This window comes from Lipophrys pholis (genome assembly GCF_963383615.2).
Source record: "Lipophrys pholis genome assembly, chromosome: 1".
In the NCBI taxonomy this organism is placed as follows: Eukaryota; Metazoa; Chordata; class Actinopteri; order Blenniiformes; family Blenniidae; genus Lipophrys; species Lipophrys pholis.
The window spans coordinates 37,897,207-37,919,788 of NC_137635.1; the positions used below are offsets into that span (position 1 = coordinate 37,897,207).

The window sequence follows — 22,582 nt, forward strand, 5'->3', positions numbered from 1 at the left end:
GAGCATAACGTTGTGCACATGTTCGGAAATCTTTTTAACTACGAGGATACTTGTGACTTTACTGCTCCTGCCACTGTGAAGAAAAAACTGACTTCTGTAGCCTCATTCACATTATAAATAATACCAGTTATTATCCGTCTATGGTTGTTTTTCTTGAATCACTGCAGTAATCATTGTCACATAATTTTCCCAATGTAAAAAGAAGAGACACAAAAAGCATAAAAAAAAATTTGTTCTGCAAATATTAAAAAAAACACTTTACTTCACTACAATGTGAGTAAAGATTGTTTACGTGTATATTAGGTTATGTTCAAAGTTATACAAATTGCTGAGTGGTTCTTTAACGGCATGTCATTGTTTTTGTTGAAGCCTTTATATGATTTATCTTTTACTTACCATGTCTGTATAACAGTCAGTGTTCACAAGCAAAATGTATTATATATAATATTATATTATATAATGTCTCTTATTTTCAACAATGAGGCAATTACTTAATGTCTGTCATCCTTTTTGGACATTTGAGTTGTTTTTGTAAAACTGAATAAATACATCCATTAAGAAGTTCATCTCACTTGTCAAATGAAAACACATTTGTTTGCAGACCTCTGGTATTGAATATGTAAGATTCAAAAACAGGAATATGAAAGCGTTTTGAAGACATCCAGTGAAAATCTCATCTCATTTGGGGTTTTTTCTTGAAGCTCGCCAATAGGTTGTTCATTACCTATCTACTTTGTTCTGTTTCAGAAGACTTTAGCACATATAAAGGGCATATATTGGTTATTTCCCCTGATTCTGAGATGTCACAAATGTATTCATACAGCAGCATTCAGACACAAGACAATTCACAGTGCTCTACAAACAAAACAATTACAGAGACGTATTTTAGTCCATTACAAAGTCTGCAACCGAAGTTTAGAAACAAAGTTTCTGTCATTTTAGGGATTGTTGAAGAGTGTTCCAGGAAGAGGGAGCAGAGTACACAAATTCCCTTTTCCCAAAGTCTGTCGTCTGGTGATCGAGGCAGATAGGATGTCCAAAGAGTGCAGCGGTACGATAGGATGAGATAAGGCGCTGAAGAGATGCCAACAGAGGAAACAGACTCAATGAAATTGATAAATACCAGAATGGATACATGCACACAAGCTACAACAATCTAATAAACACACCAAAAACCTGGTGTTTGGAGAAATATTCAGCGAAACAAACTATATCTAAAAGAGGAAATAATGTTATTTTCGAGAGTTAAAACACAGCCGGCAATGCTATCAGAATTAAATAATAAAGGTTTGTTTTAATTGGTAAACTAAAGAACAAAAACAACAGAAATTAATTGTTCTTCTACCTTGCAGTGGTATAAAATTCTTCTTGGTGCACTTGCAGACAATTTTTGAAGAAACTCAGGAGATGTGAAGCTTGACCTACAGACAACACCTACAACTTGGTTGAATGGGACTGTTGTATTGTCATTGCTGCTGAGGTGGTTACATTTCTGTGGCACAGCAGCAAACACATGATCAAGCAGTTTAGACGATAAAATGAAGAAGTGTGGGAGACGTGTATCTGCCATTATTGATTGAGAACACTCACCTGTGTTCGGCCTCTTCAGCCGTTTCGGGAAGCTCCTTTTTTTTGGTCTCAGGTAGCAAAAAGCCTAGAGTTCCCATGACCAGCACCATGCTGCTCGGGACTGCAACAGGTATGGCTGGGTGGTACACAGCAAGCATGTTTAACACGGGAGCCATCAATCCACCTGCTCTTCCACTTACGGATCCCAAAGCTGTGGCTGTTTGTCTGAAAAACAAGTTTAAAAAAGTTGAGTCAGCACACTTGTTGGCTTCTTTTTTTTTTTCTTCTTCTCACTGGTCTTAATATTATTCAGCGTAAACACCAACCGGACTGATGTTGGAACCAACTCTTGGAGATAGATAGAGGTGACGGCACCAGCACATAACAGGAAAAAATTTGCTGCAGCTGCTAAACAGGTAACGGCATAGCCTACAAATAGAAAAACAAAAAACAACTCGATAAAGTTGTATCTTGAAACTGTCACTTTAGTCATCAAACCACAGTGAGTACCTTCGGGCACAGCGGGAATGAACATGGCACAGAGTCCTCCTGCCAAAAGGGTGGAGATGAAAAGAATTTTCCTCCCCAAAACCTCCAACAACCACATGGAGAGTAAAATAGAAAAGACCTCAGAAACACCGAAAAGGAGCTGCGTCACATAGATGCTCAGTCCAAGTTTTTCCATACTGAAGTACAGGCTGAAGATATTGAGGTTCAATGAAAACCTACAAGCAGGAAGATAAAAACACAACCGTATCTCAAACTAGTTCAAGCACCATCAAACTTTTAACACTAAAAACTGTGAGCTGCTATAAAACAGACGTGTCGTTTCACTTGCCTCATTACATTTATCATTGTGGTGCATTAAGAGTATTTTAAGAATACAGTTAATAAAAACTGATTTATAGCTTCACCAAACCTTTGTTTATTGAGAATTGTTATTTACTGTCCGACTATAAACTCTAAATGTTGTGTTATCAACTGCATGTGTTCCTATATTAACAAGAAAACACACGCTCTTCGACTTTGACCACTTGACCATTGACCGTTGTTGAACTCACCATGTCAACACTTGAATGAAGAAGTATTTGCTCAGTTGTGCTGATTGAAGAATTACTGTTATGCCTCCCTTGTTTGCCGTGTTCACAACAATCTGTGGGAAAAATACAAACTTTCACCTCTTTTTTTAATTCTTTATTTCATTCAAAAGTAAAAAAAATAAACAATCTTAGCAACAAAACTTCCAATTCAACAAAGACTATTATAATCAACTATATCATTATATATATATATTATATATTGTATTTTTGGTAAAATGAACAGTAGTTTCACAGGTCAGCCCAGATTTCCACACAGTAAGTTAAATATGTTATAATCACTGTGTTATATAAAGTGAGTAAAGAAGAAACACTGCAATGGTTTTCATTAGTTTTCCTTTTATATAATTTATATGTGACTTCCATTTGAGGTCCTCATCAATGATGACTCCTCAGAATTTTGTTTCTTTAACCCATTGAATGTCCATCCTGTTTAATTTTATTGATACATCAACAGTGTTTCTTTTGTCATGGAATATTTTATATTTAGTTTTTTTTAATATTTGAGAACTAATTTATTTTGATCAAACAAATAAAAATTTTTTTTGAGTTCTTCATTTACTACCTAAATAAGGATGTGTCATCAGCAAATAGAATACTCTTTAAAATAGCCTTCAGTCTGTTCAGTGGTTTGCACTCTGGCCTCGCAGCAACAAGGTCACCTGTTCAAGCCCGACAGTCTTACTGTGCAGAGTGAGCATGTTTTCCCTGTGTGAGTGATATCACTGCCTGTCGGTGTGGATGTGCACGACTGTCTTCCTGTGTTTGTCCTGTGATGGACTCCTGGCCTTGTATGTGTTACCTTTTCATGGAGGGAATCCGGGACAGGCCGCTTGTTCACAGCTGCTGCTTTGACAATGAGCTGTATGGCCTCCTCTTTCCTCCCTCTGCTCAACAGCCACCTGGCTGACTCGGGAATGAACCTGATTGATAAATGACAATTGATTTACTGTTCTAGCAAATTAAACACCAGGACATTTAATAAAGCTGAGGAAAAACAGATTCAAAATGAAAGAAATGCTCACCATATGTAGACAACAGCCACCGCAGGAGGAGCTGCTGCGAGCAGCTGAATTACTCTCCAGTCTCTGATGCTGTACGCCAATCCAGCAAGGACGCACTGTCCCACTGAAGTAAAGAGTTGAGGCACACAAACTCCCAACGATCTTCGAGATACACCAAGCCACTCAGTAGCTACAAAAACGAAAAAACAAAACAATGAAAGGATGTATAACATTTAGGCATTTTGGCCACTTTATCCAGGGAGGCTGCAGCCAAAACCAGCAAACAACAGGCACAGTCAAGGTCCAACATGACAGACTATCATTCAGAGACAGAATCATCTATTCATCTCATATACATGTTTTTAAATTGTTGTTGTTGTTGTTTTACTTTGGAAGGAAACTTCATTACCCAGATATATGATATTAAAGGAAAACACACGTAAAATTCCTCTAAGAAAATCCCTTTCCCAGAGGCGATCCCATTAAACTCAATGAATAAATATTGAAAGTACTTGATTATATTTGTGGTTTTATGTGATTATAATATTTGCTGATGCAATGTATCAGCATTTATGTATTTCACCAGGTCACTATATAAAAACACAATACTAGTACTCTATGTATTTTATTACTTCAACCTTGAAAATTGCCCAATGATCCCGATATTACTAAAAATCGAATTAGTATCCCTTTAAAAATTTGAGCTGAGAAAAAAGAAAACAAAAATGGTGACGATGGCAGAAATGGATGGATGATTAATGACAAGGTGAACCGTAGTCAGTCACAGTCTTATTTGAATCGAAATATATATATACTTAGTTTACTCACACAGTACAGTAGTATTGACTCGATATCCCCCCAGTCCAACTCCTGCCAACAGCTGGAAGGATAAATACAAGTATATATTGTGGGACAGCGCTGTAGCCGGAGTGAACACAAATAATATAACAAGTGGGATTTGAGCCGCTCGTTTACGTCCAAACCTGCAAAAGAGGATAAATGTCCAAAATGATTCGATACAGAGTGACACCGTTTTACTGTTATAACAGGATCAAGTGTTTGGAGAATGAACTTACGATTCTGCAAATGGTCCAAATATTAGAGAACCAATAAGAACTCCAGCCATCAACACTGCTTGACCCACGTTTACCAAGTTTGCCCCTCCACAAACTAGATCAAACTGTAAAGAAATCAATGAATGAATCAATCGATCAATCGATCAAAGTTTTCAAATAAATGTAACACACAACACAGACACTAAATCTGCGTGACTCATAAAATAGTATCCTGTAATTGTAACTTTACTTATCTGTGGAATGTATTTGAATGATTTGGTTACAGTTTAAATTGGTTTGATTTCATATAATAGTCAAAGTTCGTGTTTGAATCTGTTGGTGGGGGGTGTGGGGGGGAAACACAGCTGAAAGGAATATCCAAAAATATATTTGATATATTCTACATTTGACAGGTTTTTATTTGTCTTTTTCTACCTTTGCTTTTCTTTCCTCAACCTGCCCTAGTGAAAACAAAATGTTTCATGTACATTCATATCACTTACGTCAGTGACAATGGTCGTCTCATACAGCAGACTGTTGTACTTCCATCCATGCTGGCAGCCAGTGGTCTCGTTCAGTCCGTACTCCCTGATGGCGTCAATGTCCCAGTCCACAGGGACAAACATCCGACACCTGCTGAAGGAGCCGTCGTCCTCCCGGGGCAGTGTGAGGTTCAGCTGCTCCTCGCTGGTCAGGTTGGGACTGACCCTGAGGATCCAGTCTGTGGTACAGTGTCTCTCTGGGTCTGACTTGGTATAAATCAAGTTCGCCAAAATTAAACTCAGAGCACAATTTGGAAAGCCGGTTGCAAACAGGAGGAGCTGCTGGAATAATCCAAAGTCTCCAATAGACTTCAGAACCTCTCCAAAGTCGACCATGCTGGTGATGGTGGTGATGTGCAACCTTTTGGTCGACAAAGATTGCACTAACGGTTTATACAACAAACAAGTAATATTTAACCAGGCTATGTTATCTCTTGCCCTGTGACAGACTGGCGACCTGTCCAGTGTGAATCCTGCCCTCGCCTACAGTAGGCTGGGATCGGCTCCAGCCACCCTGAACTAGATAAGCGGGATAGAAGATGGATGGATGTTATCTTTTGGCACACAAATGTACTTTTGCAGACGTTTTCGTCATTATTTACTTTAATTAAATATTTACTAGACTGATTACAAATTGATGCCATTTTGAGTTTGTGTCAGTACAGTGCAGCTCTGTTATATTTTAGAGAGTGAAAAGGGCCCACAATACAGCATTTCACACTCAGAAACCAAAATATGTAAAAGTTAACAACGATTTAATGGAATGATCCATGTAAAAACATTCATCAAACAAAACTGTATGAATAATAACACAGAGAAAAGAAAGTGTTCTCAATCAATATCAATACTCAAACCAGATGGTTTCAATCAATAATCTTTATTATATATTACTGGTCAATATATTCAAAACAGATGGATTTCAAATAAACGTGCACACATTTTCAGGCAGATGTCATGGATTCAAATGTTACATCTTCTCTTCCTTTCCTCGACATGCACACTTACTACAACAACAACAACAACAACAACAACAACAACAACAACAACAACAACAACAATCATGTCCTGTCATCAATATGCAAATTTATTTGATAGAATTTAGATTATGATAACTTCAGAGATAGTGTTCATTAAGAACATCTGATTAAAAAGTACTGCAAGTAAAAACAAATCTCAAGGTCAAGACAATTAAATGGTAATTTGTTCTATTCATACACCATACAAGCGTATTGATTTTCTTTTTGTGATTTTTTTAAACAAAGATCCTCAGTCATCCTAACAAATCGTCCATCCAGCTACTGTCTGTGGTAGTATTCCTGGCTTTGTCCTCGGTACTGACATTCTCACTCATAAGACCGTCCACAAATGCATTTGTGTCATTTGGCTCAGACATCGGCAGCAACTGTGTCTCAGTGCCAAAGATGTCGTCAGCCAAAAGGTTTATTTGAGCTGAGGCAGTGGCAGTACCTGGATTATCTAAACCGAGTAAATCATTCAGCAGGTCAGACGTAGCTGGACTGCTTTGTGGCTCTGAAAACATACCTGGGCCACTTGAGACATCAACATCTCCAAATATGCTGTCAGAAAAAGCCCCTCCTCCTCCATCGGACGCAGTAACGGGAGGAGGCTGAGTGAACAGATTGTCATTTGAGCTGAATATGTCAAAGTCAAGAACCTGCGCACTTAACTGGCTTTCAGTACCGAACGGATCTGAAAAGGGACTGTCAGTTTGGTTTGGAGGCACGGATCCAGGAACAGCCCATTGATCTGTCACTTCAAGAATCGTTTCGTTTTCCGCTGACATGGACGGTGAGTCAAACAGGCTGAAACTTTGGTCAGCAGCCGCTGTTGGTGAAGCTGTGTGTTCAGGAGAGGAAGAAAACGTTGTGGTTGGAGACGGACCAAAAAAGTCTGAGGACTCATGTGGATTATCATGATTTAGGTCAAAAACCACGTCAGTGTTCAGTTTTCCTGCCACCTCTGCTGGTTCATTCAGGCTTTGGGCCGATTCATCTGTATTTGTCAGACTGGATGAGGAGCCAACATCAGCTGAACTGTGTTCAGAAATATCCTCATTAAAATGATCACTGATTGTCTCATCACTGTTCTTCTCCGGTGTTGAGCTTGATGACGCTTCTTGCTCTACTTCCACTGATTGTCTGGCCAAAACAAGATCTGTGGCCTCTTCTCCAGACTCATTGGCAGACTGAGCCACAGCCTCAATGCTGTGAACGTTTAATAATTTCTCAGTTAGATTTGCATCAGTTTGCATTGAAGCTGCTTGATCGTCATCTGTTTCACTTGTGGATGTCTCGAGCAGAGTGGGTTGTACTGCAGATCTGCTGCTATTATCCTGAGTAATGGGCTCAGAAGGTTTGTCCTTCGTGCAGTTGAAATCATCTTGTTCCAAAGGAGGTGGGACTTCGGGCATGTGCTTTTCTGTCTGGATCTCATTACTCCCAGCATCTGCTTTCTGGCCATTGGCTTGTGCTGGGATATTTTTCTCATTCTCTTCAGTGGGTTTTGTGATGACTTCCTCTTTCTCTGGGGGTGACTGATGCAGTTTTGCTGACAGTTTCCCACTTGACTTAATATCTGATTTTCTGGGTTCTGTCTTGTTTGTTTTGTCATTGCCGCCTGATGTGAAAAGCTTGGATAACGGACTTTTTCCTTTTGACCAGGAGCCCAGTCTGGTCTTTGTTTTCTCAGGCTGTTTAGCAGCATTTTTGGGAGAATTTATTCCTACAACAGATTTCTTTGAATAGTCACTATCTCCTGGGTTGTTGGCTTGCTCTGCATTTTCAAGCTGACTACCGTTGATCTCTGGACCGGATTCCTCCACAGTCATTTGGTCGGCAGCAGCCTCTGAAGTATTTGACTCAGCTGTTTTGACTGAGGTTCTGGGGATAACATCTGGTTTCTGAGGTGGCTCTTGTGGTGTAATAACACCAGCGGAACTGAAAAGTTCAGTGGGACATTCAGAGTCAAGTGATTTGTTGACTGTGTTTTCACCTTCATTCAGAGTTGTGTCAGTGTGTAGTTTCACTTGATTACTCTGCAAATAATTCTCTTGAACTATGTTTGACACATTAGTTGTTTCTTCATGGTGTTTGTAGTCATAGATTACTTCCTGCTCTCTCTGGTCTGTCATAGTCTGTTCTCTCTGGTCTGTCATAGTCTGTTCTCTCTGGTCTGTCATAGTCTGCTCTCTCTGGTCTGTCATAGTCTGTTCTCTCTGGTCTGTCATAGTCTGTTCTCTCTGGTCTGTCATAGTCTGCTCTCTCTGGTCTGTCATAGTCTGCTCTCTCTGGTCTGTCACAGTCTGCTCTCTCTGGTCTGTCACAGTTTGTTCTCTCTGGTCTGTCACAGTCTGTTCTCTCTGGTCTGTCACAGTTTGTTCTCTCTGGCTTGTCACAGCCTGTACTTTGTTGAACTTTGATGTTGAATGACTGGCATCACTGTTGTCACTGACATTTTCTGCAACCTTCGATTGATTAACTTGTAACTGAGCAGATGTATCGATGTGTATGTCATCATTGGTTTCTGAGCTCGGCCGAGAGGAGCGATCATAAGTTGCCACACCAACACTGCGAGCAAATCTCACAGACTTCTGATCTTTATTTGGATGAGCGTCCACTCTGTTGATTGTTACCTTGTGGTTTGCTGCTGAGCTGGTTGCTACACTTGTCTGGAGTGACTTTTTATTCATGACAGATGCACCTGTTCCTGAAATGAGAGAGCGTTCTTGGGTTGCGTCTTTCAATGGAGTTATTTTCTTTGCGGCCAACTTCTCTACTGAGTTAAAACCTTCTACCCTTGATTGGACTTTGACTTCCTTGTCTTGTATTTCCCCTCTGTGGCTGAGCCTGTCACTTTTCCAATGTTCTGGTGAACTATTAGTCATTTTCGTTGCTTTTCCTTTGCCAGATATCTTGCTTTTCTGTGCAGGAGATGGTGTTTGAGGAATGCTTCTATTTTTCCTCTCTGGAGGCCAGCTCAGTTTCAGTTTGCCTCTTGCTTCGCCAACACTTTTATTTCCCAACTCTCTTGCAGATGACTTTGTGGCGAACAGATCGGAAGTTTCCCTAGCGATATCAGAAGTGTTAAACTTAAGTTTTGTTGTTTGAGGACTGCACTTGGAATCTGGCTCATCGATTCCTTTATCTTTGTGAATCCAGAGATTTTTATGTTGTGTGTGCCCGAAACCTTCGTCATAATTTCCTCTTCTTTTAAAGAGTTGTTGGTAGTGAGAATTGCAGTAGAACTCCCCATAAAGAGATGAGTAGTTCTGGATGCTGCAATAAGATGGCACAAAGTCATTAAGTGAAAATCAAACATGTCTAATATGTGATTCGGGTTTTTTTTCTTTGGTTTTTTTTTTCTTTGCTGAATCAGCTGCTGCAAATATATGACAATATCCTAAGATAAAATTTTATTTATGCAGGCCAACATTAGATGTGCTTATCCTGATAAATTCTGATTTGATTAGTGGTTAAATTCTTATTGAATTCATGGAAAAGAAATCTCACCTGAGCTTCTTGCCACAGTGTTTGCAGCAGAAACAATTGTAGTGCAGAATGAGCTTATTGGCCACCATTTTTTCCATTGGATAGACGGGTGTCAAACAGGCAGAGCACATTTCATTGGCAGGTGGCTGGAACTACGAGGATGAAAACAAACTTAGATTATAGTAACTTTTGACTGATGTTTGGAATGACAAGAACTCAGAATTATTATTATTTTTTCTCCATTTTTGTACTTTAATCTTTCTTGTGGTTTCTAACTGAAGCTGCAGAGAAGAGCTTCTCATACCAGTGTTCATCAGTATTGTATATGATAGAATAATGTCTGGTGCGTCACAAGTTGGTTCTTTGTTCAGTGTCATTTATAGCTGTGATTATAAAGAAGGAAGGCTGTACTGTATAGAATACAACACATTTACACTTTTCACTGGACTGCAATGCCAGTGGTCCATTATTACAAGGTGTGACTACAACCATCACCACTCAGATTTTAACTCCTTTACAAGTTGTAAGACTTGTTCCAAATGCAAACTGTTAATCAAAGTTACCAAACACCTTGTTTTCATACCACAACAGTTATTAAAAATGCTTTTGCACAGCCTTTTCATTAGGTATACTGACACACTGTGATGCGGTACATCTTATCTGTCTTAAATTCTGCCTTCTTAAATAACAATGCTGACTAGTTGAGTTCATCAGATACATTTTGATGTAATAATGTGTTGACCATGAATTCATCTTTTAGGTTGTAATTTGCTTTGGTGTTGCATTCGAGTTATAGCAAGAGAAATTCCTAATATTCTGCCCCTTGCTTGCATTTTGTTGAAAATGTCCAAAATATCACAATCATCCCAAATTAATTTACAATGAAGTCCAAGACGATGCAGTACAATACAACAAAGAGTCAAATTGAATATGTAGGCGCAGGTTACCTCAGTTTTCTGTCTCCGCGCCAAGATAAACTGATTATGCATTTGGATATTATCTAACTTTCTCCAAGAGAGGAGATACTTAATGGTTAATCGTAATTTTGAGAATGATTAAATATTTCTTATAATGGTCGACGTACATTTACGAATAAACTTTGTGAACAAGATGTAATCTACCTGGAGCACATTTTTAGGAAAGATAAGTGGCCGAAAATGTCGATATTGATTCTTTATTGTAATGGTCAGACTTTAAGAAGTTTTCAAGGTGAGTCGTGTCTCTTCTGGTAAATTTGACAGACAGTAAGGAGAGAAATGAATAGTTTTTCCACCCGTTTTCAGAATCACGAAAGGCCAACCTTTTTATGGATATCTCAAACTCTGAAGTGAAGTTCAGTTTGTTGTATTAACTGATGTCTATTGGTTTCCAGGACATAAAAAAGCCAAACATGAAATTTTACTTTCATTTATCAGTGGTGTGGAAGTAAACTTAAAGCTTCAGAAAAAAATACATTCAATATTCACTTTACTTAAGATTTCAAAATAACAATAATGAGCCGGATTTGTAAAGAGTAATAACATATTTCTACAATCCCATCTTTTAAATAGTCATTTATTTGACATTTTACACAACAGAACATGCAGTCTTATCTACAAGCGTGGCCTCAATAAAAGAACAGAACATTTTTTCATGTGAATACAGTATAAAATCTATAAGACAGATGTGTTTTAATTAAAAGTCAACATTTTCATTATTTCATTTGAAAGATATGTCCCCCCCAAAAAACTAGAAAACAAGAATACATGAATGGAAACAATCTATTTCCAAAGGTTAAAGGAGTGGGAAGCACGCTGAAGAGTGGCTTGCTTAGTGGTTTTCCTTTGGTTGGCTGAAAGTCACAAAGACCGACCCTGGCTTAGCGCCGCTTGAAACTTTGTCCTTAAAAGTTTGACCTGATCTTCTCATCACGGGAGATGTCATGACTTCATATCGCATTGGACTCCCAGCTACTTCAAACAAGGTGGTTGACTTACTGTCAGACTGCTTGGTGACAAATGTCGAAGTCGTGGAAGATTGAAAGACATTTCCAAAGCCATCAGATTCTTCGTATGTTTCACTGACTGTCTTGGTGCCAATGATTCCTGCTGGTTGCTCTGGGACTGTTTTCACCTCGAGCACACTGACCTTGCGTTGTGGACTTTGGTCATTTTTTGAAGACTTGGCAAGTTCTGCCTTTCCATCGTAGCAACTGTGAGAACTGCTCTCTTTGTTTGGTTTAAATGTCGACAGGGTCGGCTTTGGTGGTTCAGGGGTCTTTCTGGCAGCTGAGTGAATGGAGATGAATGATGGTGAAGACTGAGAGGAAGATTGTCTAGTAAGTGGTTTGTTTTGCATCTGTGTGTAAGGTTTGTTGGTAGAGAGTCTTGAATCTGGATGAGAAACATCAGTCACGTCTTTGCTTTGACTTGCTTTGGCCTTGCTTGACCCGATACTTATCTTCCTGATGTTGCTAGCCACTTGAATGTTTGGCTCAGATTTCAAAGATTCATCAAACAATCCTGACAACCCTGCAATGTCCGCCTCTGATTTCAGATTAGAGACGGAGTACAAAGCCTTCTTAATCGTCTCTTCGATCTCGAGAAGTTTCGCTAAGGTCTGCTCCTTCAGATTCATAATTTCTTTGCTTGCTTTTTCCAGATCTTCAAATGCAGTGTCAACTGAGGAGACGCTTTCAAGATCATCATCCGGTGCTTCTACCTCAACTTTCTTTTCCTCTTTTTTGCTCTGCTTAGCATTTGGACCCATCCAAACTGGGACGTTCTCGTATAATATCTTCAAAGAGCTGGTGTCCACACTGCTGGTCTCGCCCTCTATTTCTTGCACTTGCGACAGGATTCCTTTGAGTTCCTCTCGTTTCCTTAAATTTTCAAAGATTTCCTTTGCAGCCTTTACATTTCCCTTCATAATCTCCTCTTTGTGGACAGACAGTCTTTGTCGTCGTTCATCCTCTGTTTCTCTTCCTTTCTTCTCTCTTAAAACAACTTTATCTTCAAGGGATTGTTCCTTTTCACTTTGGTCATGTTGCTGAAAATTACGTGACTCAACTGGACTGTTAGTCTTTGCCTCTTGCCCTTCAGCTATGTGTTGGCGTTTGCTTTGTTTGTGTTGCTGAATGGTGGTTTTATCAGCTTTTTTATGGTTTATAACCTGGTCGTCTATTACATTTACCTTCTTTTGCAACAAAGCTCTTTTTTCTAAAGACTCAGTGTCCTTTCTTTCAAAGTTTTGCAGGGCTGACTTTAAGGTCATGTTCATTTCCTGTCTGCTGTCTTCTGCATAATTCTTCATACACATCTGAATCTCCTCCGCTGCATTGATTTTCTGTATCACATTTCTGTCTATTTCCACATTATTGCTGTTAGGCTTTGATTTTGGCTGATTATTTGGCACGCTTTCTGTGAGGGTTCCTGTTTTCACGCTCTTGTTCATTTCCATAGCCTTAAAGTCCATTGCTGCATGTTCATTTGTTTGGTTTGTGGCTTGCACTGGGTCATCAGCATAATGTTGTCGCCATTGACTCGTCTCTTCACTGACTTTTCTCTGTTGTGTATCGGTGGACTGTGTATGGGCATGGTGGCTCTGTTTTTGAGGAATCACCGCACTTGGTAGGTCTTTGACCGAGTAAGCAGCAGCGTTGAACGTGGGAAATGGCGATGAATTTGGTTCTTCCACCACCACAGATTTTGTCCATTGAGGCTTTGGTGGTAACGCTGGCTTCTGCTCCTGGGGTTTCTCTGTCTTTTGAGGCAGTGAAGATGGGGTGACAGTTGCTGGGATGGCTGATCTACAGTTTCCATTTGCTACAGGGTTGATAGTTGAATTCTGTGGGGTAATTGGTGGCTGTCCTTCACAGGTTACTGAAATTGAAGGAGATAGTTTTGTGTCAGATGGAGGCAGAGACACCACAACACATTGCTTGTGAACAGTCTTGCTCCTCCCTGAACACTTGCCTGAATTTCTGTATATCATTGCAGCTTTATAGTCTCCTTTGGATACATTTACACTTGACTTCCCAAGAGATTCCAGCGCCAATTGGACATTACCTCTCACAATACTTTCTTTATCTAGGACCTTCTGCTCTGTTGCTGCACTCTGCAGAGACCTAATAGCTGCTTTTACATCTCCTCTGATAGCTTCTTCTGTCTCATCTTCAATTTTCTGACCATTAAACTCACTGAACACTTCAGGTGTCAGAAATTCTGGGCCACAATTACTGACAATGACTGCACCTTGTTGATAAGCCTCATAGGAAATATGGTTTTCCTCAGCTTTTTCTGCATCACTGACCTTTTTATAAGTCCTCTTTTGCTGACATCTGGGGGAGGACGAACATGTCGACTGTGTCACTGTCGATGAGCTTTGCTCTTCTGCCGACAGGTTCACGTTGTATATTTTTCCAGGAGCAGTGACGTCCCGTTCCATATGCATGCTCTGCTGCTTGGCCATTTCAAGAGACTTTTTTGCTGCTTTCACGTCTCCAGATACAATGACTTCTTTTTGCGTTTGATTTCCTTCAACTTCGGGTCCTTGGGCTGACAAGTCCATGTCATAGATGGTTCCAGGTTTGATAACCTCCCGTTCCACAATCATGCTTTGTTGTTTTGCACGTTCTAATGACTGCATCGTGGCCCTGATGTCTCCTGAGACGATTTCCTCTTTTTCAAGCATAACCGGTTGCTTCACTGCAAGTTGCTCTTTTGCTGATAGGACATCTCCAGAGATTATGTCTTCCCTCTCAATACAGCTATCAACACCGATGGAACACTCTGATGAAAACACTTTTTTCGTGTTCTTTACATCGCCTGGCAAAACATCAGAAATTGTCCGCTCCACCTGCTCCTTCTGCTGACGCAGGCTTTTCTTTGCTTCCCTCACACTCCCGTGAGCTGTTTCAATCTGCTCTTTGGCCACAGGGTTGTTATCAACTTCATCTTCACATTCCTCAGCATGAAGCTTCTTCAGGTAATCGAGATCCCCTTTCTCAATACAACTTTTGTACAAATTAACATTTCCTTTCTCAGTTTCATCCACTGTGCACGATGTTGCAGTCCTCTGATTATGGGCTGTAGCGAGAAGATTTCCAATTGTAGACTTTACATCTCCCTTCTCTGTTACATGACTCTCAGCTTTGATTTCATAATTACAGAGGAGCGAATAAACAGACAATTCAGCTTCTCCTTCTGTGGTTTCTTGTATTACAATTCCCTTTTTCTTGTTCTTTTCTTGAACAAGCAGGTCATCAATCATCTGGGCAATATTTCTAATTCTCTGATCTCCCCCAATGTCGACAGAAGCAGTTTGTTCCAAAACAGGAAGCTCTACAACTGTAGTCTTAACTTTACCTTTTTCACATTCTTTCAAAAGAGTAACTTGCGGTTTGAGGGTTGGTTTGATCAACAGCTGCAACATGATGTTCCTGATGTTTCCTTGAATAACCTCCTCTTTCTGAATCTGCACATCTTTGTTGTTTTCAATGAGATATTTTCCCATGTTGACGTTCCGGTTCTCGTTTGCTTCAATTATGATGCCGCTTGAGTGAACGAATGTCATTTGGTTCAGATATGAAAGGGTGTCTGCAACACTATTGGAAGTGATTTTGTCCAGTGGGGTGGTTTCAAACATCCAGGTAGTGCACTTTACATCAGCTTTTGGGATTTCTTCAACACCTTGGACTGAGGTATCTTGAGATTCCTTGAGCTTGTCAAGTGGCTGCGACTCAAACAGCCAGGTGCAGCGTTTTACATCTCCCTTTTGGCTGTCTTCCCTGTGGACTGTTTTAACTGAGCTCTGTTCCTCTGGATCCCCTTTCAAGCTATCAGTGGTTTGATTCTCGAAGAGCCAGGTAGATGTCCTGACATCGCCCTGCTGCACGTCAGTCACACTGACCATTCTCACAAATTTCTTGCTTGTCTGCTCAGATTCAAAGATCTGTTTATTGAGCTGTACATTGTTGCTTCCAAAGTCTTCAGTCACCTTGACAGATGGCTCCTCACAGCTAGTAAAGGAGTCCAGAGGCTGCGTCTCAAACTTCCATCTGGCTGCTTTGACATCTCCAGCCTTGACATCTTCTTGGGTGACTGCCCGGATGACATAAACTTCATTCTCAGCCTTGATGGCATCCAGGGGTTTTGTCTCAAACATCCACCTCGCTCCTCTTACATCACCACTCATCACCTCTTCTTTTTGTACAGTTGTCACCTCATGAAACTGTCCCTCTTTGTCTCTGATTGCATACATTGGCAGCGACTCGAACATCATGCTACTTGATTTCACGTCGACATTATTCACAGGCTGTTCCACAGAGACTGATGTCTGCTCCAGAGGTTCCTCCTGGATTTTGTCCAGTGAGGATGTTTCAAAGACAAACTTTTTGTTCTTTACATCGCCACCTTCAGGACCCTCAACTGTGTTTGTATTTTGCTGGCTATTGTCCTTATTGATTAAGTTCATAGGGCAGTTCTCAAACATCCAAGTAAATTTGTTCACGGAACCTTTTTCGATGTGCTCATCTTTGTTCTGGTCATCAGATGTTCTCAGGATCTCGGATCCTATTTCGTCGAGCGATTGGGATTCAAACAGTTCTTTGACCCTGGAGACATCTCCTGACTGAAAGTTAACCTGGCTGATACATCTCGAATCTTGTTCTGCATTTGAGTCCTTTCTTATTCTGTCCAAGGTTTCTGTTTCAAAAAGATGTTTGACTGTTTGCACACCAACCTCTGATTTGACAGAATCCTGTGTGGTACTACAGAGCTTCAAACTGTACTCTTCCCCATCTCTGATACTGTCGAGAGGCTGTGATTCAAAGAGCCAGGTCATTGATTTGACATCTGTGTCGATGGATTCTTTGTCTTTTAGTTTTTCTGATTTGTCGTACAAAATATCCATTGGCTGTGTCTCAAACAACCATTTGCAGGTCTTGACGTCACCTTTACGGGTTTCTTCTTGTAAAGAGGAGCTTTGTGCTGCCTGATTGAACTTAGAATGGATTCCGTCGATTGTCTGAGTTTCAAAAAGCCATTTTGCTGTCTTGACATCACCCATCGTGTCCTCCTGTCTGGTGATGCCTTTGATCACCTCAACATTTTCCTTTCCTTCTGCTAACTGGTCCAAACGCCTGGTCTCAAACATCCATTTGTAGTTTTTGACTTTTCCTTTAATAAATTCCTCTCGGCTGACGGTTGTAACCTCATGGAGGTTTCCAGTGCTGTCCTTTATTGCGTATAAAAGAGTTGTCTCAAACATTGCTTTGTTACCTTGGACGTTTCCCGCTGTAATATCATGCTCCTTCTCCTTCATATCTTCATCAGACTGAGAAATCTTGCACAAAGGGATCGTTTCAAAAAGTTGTTTGAAACCCTTGACATCACCTCTCTCTATGTCCTGTTCTTTGAATGAGGTGTTCTTCTGACTGCTGCAGCTCTCAAACATTTGTTTTTTGCCTCTCACTTCTCCTTGTTCGTCAGCTGAAAGTGTAATTTTCTTCAGTCGTCCAACTTCATAACTCTCACTTAGAGCTTCCATGGGCTGAGTTTCAAACAGCCACAGGGACGTCTTCACATCTCCCCCAACAATTTCTTCTTTTTCCAAAGACTTCTCCTCAGAGTCTCCTTTCAACGCAGCCAATGGTTGCAGCTCAAAGAGCTTCCTTTTGTTAACAACATCAGCCTCTCCTGTGTATTCAGTTGCTGCTCCTTCAAACTTCTCGACTCCGACAGCCTCTTGTATCGTATCAAAAGACTGTGTTTCAAACATCCACCTCTTCTGGTTAACATCTTTATGCCCTTCCTCCAGAGATATACCTCGAATGATCTTAAGTCCATCAGCTCCCTTATTAATCAGGTCCAAAGGCTGAGTTTCAAACAACCAGCGTGCCGTGCTGATGTTGTTGGCATTGATCTCCTCCCTGCACACAGATTTAATCTCGTGAATGTTGCCACTGTTGTCTCTGATGGCACAACAAGGCTCTGTCTGGAAGAGCTTCACAGTCTTCTGGACATCTCCTTTCTGTTCCTGAAGCTCCGATTTAAGTCTCAGGAAGCTGCGGTCTTCAATAGAGTTGCAGCGGCCAAGATCACTCAGTGGCTTGGACTCAAACAGCATCCGAGTCCCTCTTACGTCTCCAGGTTGGATGGGTTCTTTCAGCACCGCCTCCACCAGTTCACCCTCTTCACATTTTGATTTATTGAGGGAATCTAAGGGCTGGGTCTCAAACAACCACGTTGATGTTCTCACATCTCCACTGACAGACATCTGCCTTTGGGCAGAACTTTCATGAGTGCTGTTATACTTCTCAAACATTGAGGAAGTACTTCTGACATCTCCACATTTTAATCCCTCGTCATCCATCAGCTTCTTGGTTGCATGAGGATCTCCGATATTATCCAGAGTCCAGTTCTCAAAGATCCACCTCATGGACTGCACCTCACCCTGATAAGCTGCATCTGCAGCCTGAGTGATTTCAGACTGCACTGCATTCATTATCTCATCATCCACGGCACCATCAAGACTGGCCCGAAGGTCTGGGTGGATGTGCTTAAAGAGCCTCTTCAGCTCACTCTTCTGCCGTTGCTGGTAGTACATGGAGAAGCTTTCTTTAGGTGGAGGAACAGGTAGGATGCATGAGAATGCAGGTCCCTCATAGTCAATGGGTCTGGGTGGTACAGCAGAGGGTGGAGGGAGAGGCAGCTCATCTTCATGAGATGAATGTGAAACTTTGATTTTTCTGCCCGCTTCAGCCATCTTGTGGTGAAAAACAAAACAACAAAGAAAAAAGCAATCTTATCAGGGACAGATCGTGGAAAACAGCATAGTTAAAAAATTAGGCAATACTAAGCTGTCATGCAATTAGTAAACGAAGACATACTTTACCTTCCTCGAGCTTGAAGATTTTCACTGCACACCATCTTCTGCCATACCAGAGTTAACAAAACACTTCACAGCTGTTAGTAGGACGACAGCACACAGCATCTAGCCTCTTTTAAATGTATTGTACATCCTCTTTTATCTCATTTTCCTTTTGCCTTTCTGATTTGAAAACCTATAACGAATAACAAACAATTTTGGTGTTGTTGTTGCTGTTGCTGTTGCTGTTGCTGTTCCTGTTGCTGTTGCTGTTGCTGTTGCTGTTGCTGTTGCTGTTGTTGTCATCATCGGAAAAAATGTGTCAGATCCCCAGTATTTTTCCCTCAGTTTGAAGAAGAATTACAGCACACATACAATGGAAAACATTTCTGATTTGACTGTTGACCCAGGTTTGACAGGAAGGTGAAACGGATTAAATTTAAACAGGTTTTTTCACACCAGAAGCTTCCAGTGTTCATTTCAGCTCTTTAATTTAGGACGATTGTTACGATTAAGTGCATGAAAGGACTGAGAATAGTAGCATTAAGCATTCTAATGACAGAGATATCTAAATAGAAACGTGATGGTTTTGTTAGTCTTTTTTTCATTACGATTGCACTAACTGGAGTGCATTTATGAGAAACATTAGCCTTTGTATGATTGTGTTTTGTCATAGATGCAGAAAGTTTCACTCGTGCATTCAGTGACATCACAGAGCTAAGAAATTTCCATATTGTGTACAAACAAAAGATTTTGATGAGTGTGGCTGCTCTGAACTTCATTGATCTGAATGTAATTTCATGTTGTGCTCATGTTATTTGTTAAGAACACAGATGTGTTTGTTAATGCACGACAACACTGAAATCCACAGCACACAATACAAAACAAACCACACTGTACTGTAATGGATAAAAGATTAGTACCTTTGTGTTTTTTGCCTTTTTCTGTGGCGTCCGGATGAATTCCTGTTGAGCAACAGAAAAAAAGCGATTTCAAAATTTGATTGCATGCGGGAGATATTTATTTAACATGTCCAGTCGCTGCTGTTGCAGAACCCAGTGATTGCTCCCCATTGAAACCCTTGACTTAGGTTTGTGAAGAGGAATGAGAAGCATTTCAGGAACTCACTGGCTGTGTTGAGCCTCCTGTGGCGTCTGTAGCTGCTGCTCTCGACAGATAGAGAGCTGATCTGTCCCTCACTGAGGTGGAAGTAGAGGTCCTGTCTCGGGATTGTCTGGTTGCGGAGCCCCCCTTGGTCAGAACTGGACTGTATTTGTCATCTACAACAGGCCAAAAACAGTTAATCATTTACAGTTCATTAGAATATGCTCAGTGAGGGGTGTTTTGAGTGTTGGTTGCACATTTAGAAGTAGTACATAGACAATATTGTGTCCCATAAATAAGCAAAGTCAGCTGTGTGTAGTGTCAGCAGCACATTCAGTGATAACATTTTGTCTGGGTATTTTTAGTTTAGTTCATAGTGTGATAAGCTTTGTTATCATCTTTCCATTCACCTTGCTGAGCCTCTTCCAGTTTTATCAATGGCATATTGTGGTAATAAATAAGAAATCATACTAAGAGATATGATTGTATCTCATATTGAGCTGAGTGAGATATATACAAATATACTTGAAATGAAATTGGTGAAATTGTCAGCCTCTGATATGAAGTCCCACATTCCCTGGCCACACTGCATGCCATAGAGTAGACGGACTATGACGCCAAAGGGAAAAAAAACAAAAAAAAAACCCAGCAACTGCTAACTCAGCTGGAGTGACACAGATTGTTTGCACATTGTTTGCACAAGCTCTCAGCCATCAAACCGTCAACTCCTGACCAGAAGAATGTGACCACATGAACCAGTAAAAAACATGGGCATTATCTTTGCCCCATAACTTTTCCCGAGGCTGGTTTATCGCAGCAGTGGTAGTTATACATTTAAATTTTGATTGATTTGAATAGATTTTTTTCTCCCTTAAGCCTTGCTTGTACTACACTAACTGAAAACATTATACATATAAATCTTAGAACAAATAATTCATGATCAATTCAGAAAATCAATTCAATAACATCCTGCTGAACAATACGGTTGTCACGGGTCAACAGCACAGCGTGTTGCTCAGGCTATCCAGCTGCAAAATAATGGTCAGATTTAAACATACCTCCTCTTTTCACACACTAAGCCCTCACTGAACAAAAGGACGGACCAGCGAGCCGGCGCCTCTCACGAGTCTGGACTTAAAACATTTTCATAGATGGGTGAGCAGACAGAATGAGGCACCCGAGCGACATGCGTGTCCTGTTGAAGTCCTCACCCAATAAACCAAAAGGTCAACCTGTCATCGCTGTATGTTTGCACACACCCTTATCAATGAACAGGGAATCAACGATTTGTAAAAGCAAGTTGTTTCCGAACACGGAGTTACTCAAAAATATCTTTTCAGACAACATCCACCGCTTAGGGTAATTTCCACCAATTTCAAAGTGATTTCTGCTGACACCTTTTTGGTCTGGGTTAATTCTCCAGGAATGAAGAGGAGCTATTAGTGGCACAGTAATGGTCGGGCTTTTTGGGCCACCGGCAGCTGTACAAATGATGGTGAAATGCAGCTGCCATTTGGTCTTCACCACCACCACCACCTTCACCACCATCAGCTGTTGGCCAATTGTAGCTGCATTCACAGACTGCAATGAAATGTAGCATGCGATCCAGGAGAACCTCAGACCCCCCAAACAGCATCACATCGCTGTACATCACCCCAATCTATAAAAATCACTTTGAGTTTCCGGTGTGGTTTTTATGACAAACATGAAAAGTTTCGTGTTTCTGATGATTCATCGAAGAAAAATAACTGATGACCCGATTGACTGCGGTTCTCTGACCTCCCATTCCTCACATTTCAGAGGATAACAGAGAGAAAATTGATAGCCACAAAAGCCTTAGAGAAGAGTCCAGCAATATAGTCACAACTGTTTAGTTTGGGACTTTTATAGCTCTATGATCACCCATGAAGAAATAGGAACAGAAGAGGTCAAAGTTATTCAGTCAAGGTCAGTCATTAAGGCTCGTATTTCATATTTTGCATCTTGTAATTATTATGTGATTAAAATTCAGCATTAACATCTTGGTCAGTTATTTAGTTTTTCATGTGAAAATGGTAATAGCCTTTTGAAAGTTTAAAATAATAAACCAATACCTTTGAATTTCTCTTCGGTGATGAATAAAGTTATTTGTATTAAATTGAATTAAAAATATTTTCAACATTGTTTTTCAATGCATTGACATAATGATAATCTACAATTTTACACTTCAAAAAGAATTTCCATTCAATTTACTTCCTGACATACTGTTACTATAGTAGAGAGCTACAGCTCATGTATCTCCCAGTCAATATTATAGAATATTACAATTACAACACAATGACATCATTTTCTATTGTTTCTATAATTGAAGTTATTAATTACTTACTAAACGATCATTCAGCACTGACGTCACTGTCACGTCCTCTTGTGTCTCTTCTGGGTTGAAAAAAACTGGCTCTCCTATGATGTGTGCTAAAGCCTGTTTCCTCTTGCGCTGCTCACTGAGTCCAAACTCTTTCTCGTCCTGTGGCCTTGGTGACAGCTGATTTTTATCAGAGCCCGCTGTCCCAGGGGAAGACTTCAGCTATTTTTGGATGGTGGGCTGGCTGCTGCCGCGGCTCGCCTGAGTCAATCACCTCTGTTAGTCACTGGAGGACTGGGGGCACCCCTCCACCTCCCATTCCCATAGCTACATTGTCACCCACTATAATGGGCACTGGGTGGGACCAACAGTATGTGTGTCAGTGGGTGTTTGATGAGCAACATAAAACACAGGACCACAAGGACGGCCCTATTATGGCATGGTCATTTTCATCCTGAAGTTTTAAAATTGTTTGGACTTTTTTGCTTGCAAATGTCCTTCCACATTCCGATATG

At 40.5% G+C, this 22,582-nt stretch overlaps 3 protein-coding genes across 3 annotated transcripts; all 3 read right to left on the reverse strand.

The window, feature by feature from the left end:
- Positions 1-938: 938 nt before the first annotated feature.
- On the reverse strand, positions 939-5,603 carry LOC308111421 (solute carrier family 22 member 13-like; the record flags this gene model as incomplete). The annotated part of the gene is made up of 10 exons (XM_080466315.1): positions 939-1,074; positions 1,591-1,794; positions 1,896-1,998; positions 2,080-2,294; positions 2,631-2,722; positions 3,469-3,589; positions 3,692-3,860; positions 4,499-4,653; positions 4,747-4,850; positions 5,229-5,603. 10 exons carry the CDS (start codon positions 5,601-5,603, stop codon positions 939-941), a joined length of 1,674 nt encoding a protein of 557 aa, XP_080322441.1.
- A 5,331-nt stretch (positions 5,604-10,934) lies between these two features.
- Positions 10,935-22,433, reverse strand: xirp1 (xin actin binding repeat containing 1). The gene is made up of 5 exons (XM_080467545.1): positions 22,092-22,433; positions 19,751-19,902; positions 19,546-19,587; positions 14,066-18,520; positions 10,935-13,635 (listed from the first exon to the last, which is right to left on the reverse strand). Exons 4-5 carry the CDS (start codon positions 18,518-18,520, stop codon positions 13,633-13,635), a joined length of 4,458 nt encoding a protein of 1,485 aa, XP_080323671.1. The 5' UTR covers positions 19,546-19,587; positions 19,751-19,902; positions 22,092-22,433; the 3' UTR covers positions 10,935-13,632.
- On the reverse strand, positions 11,585-13,625 carry LOC308112291 (xin actin-binding repeat-containing protein 1-like; the record flags this gene model as incomplete). The annotated part of the gene is made up of 1 exon (XM_080467715.1): positions 11,585-13,625. Exon 1 carries the CDS (start codon positions 13,226-13,228, stop codon positions 11,585-11,587), a length of 1,644 nt encoding a protein of 547 aa, XP_080323841.1. The 5' UTR covers positions 13,229-13,625.
- Positions 22,434-22,582: the final 149 nt, after the last annotated feature.

Coding starts and splice junctions, on each gene's coding strand:
- xirp1 (XM_080467545.1), bottom strand. CDS start 18,520: ATGGCTGAAGCGGGCAGAAAAATCAAAGTTTCACATTCATCTCATGAA.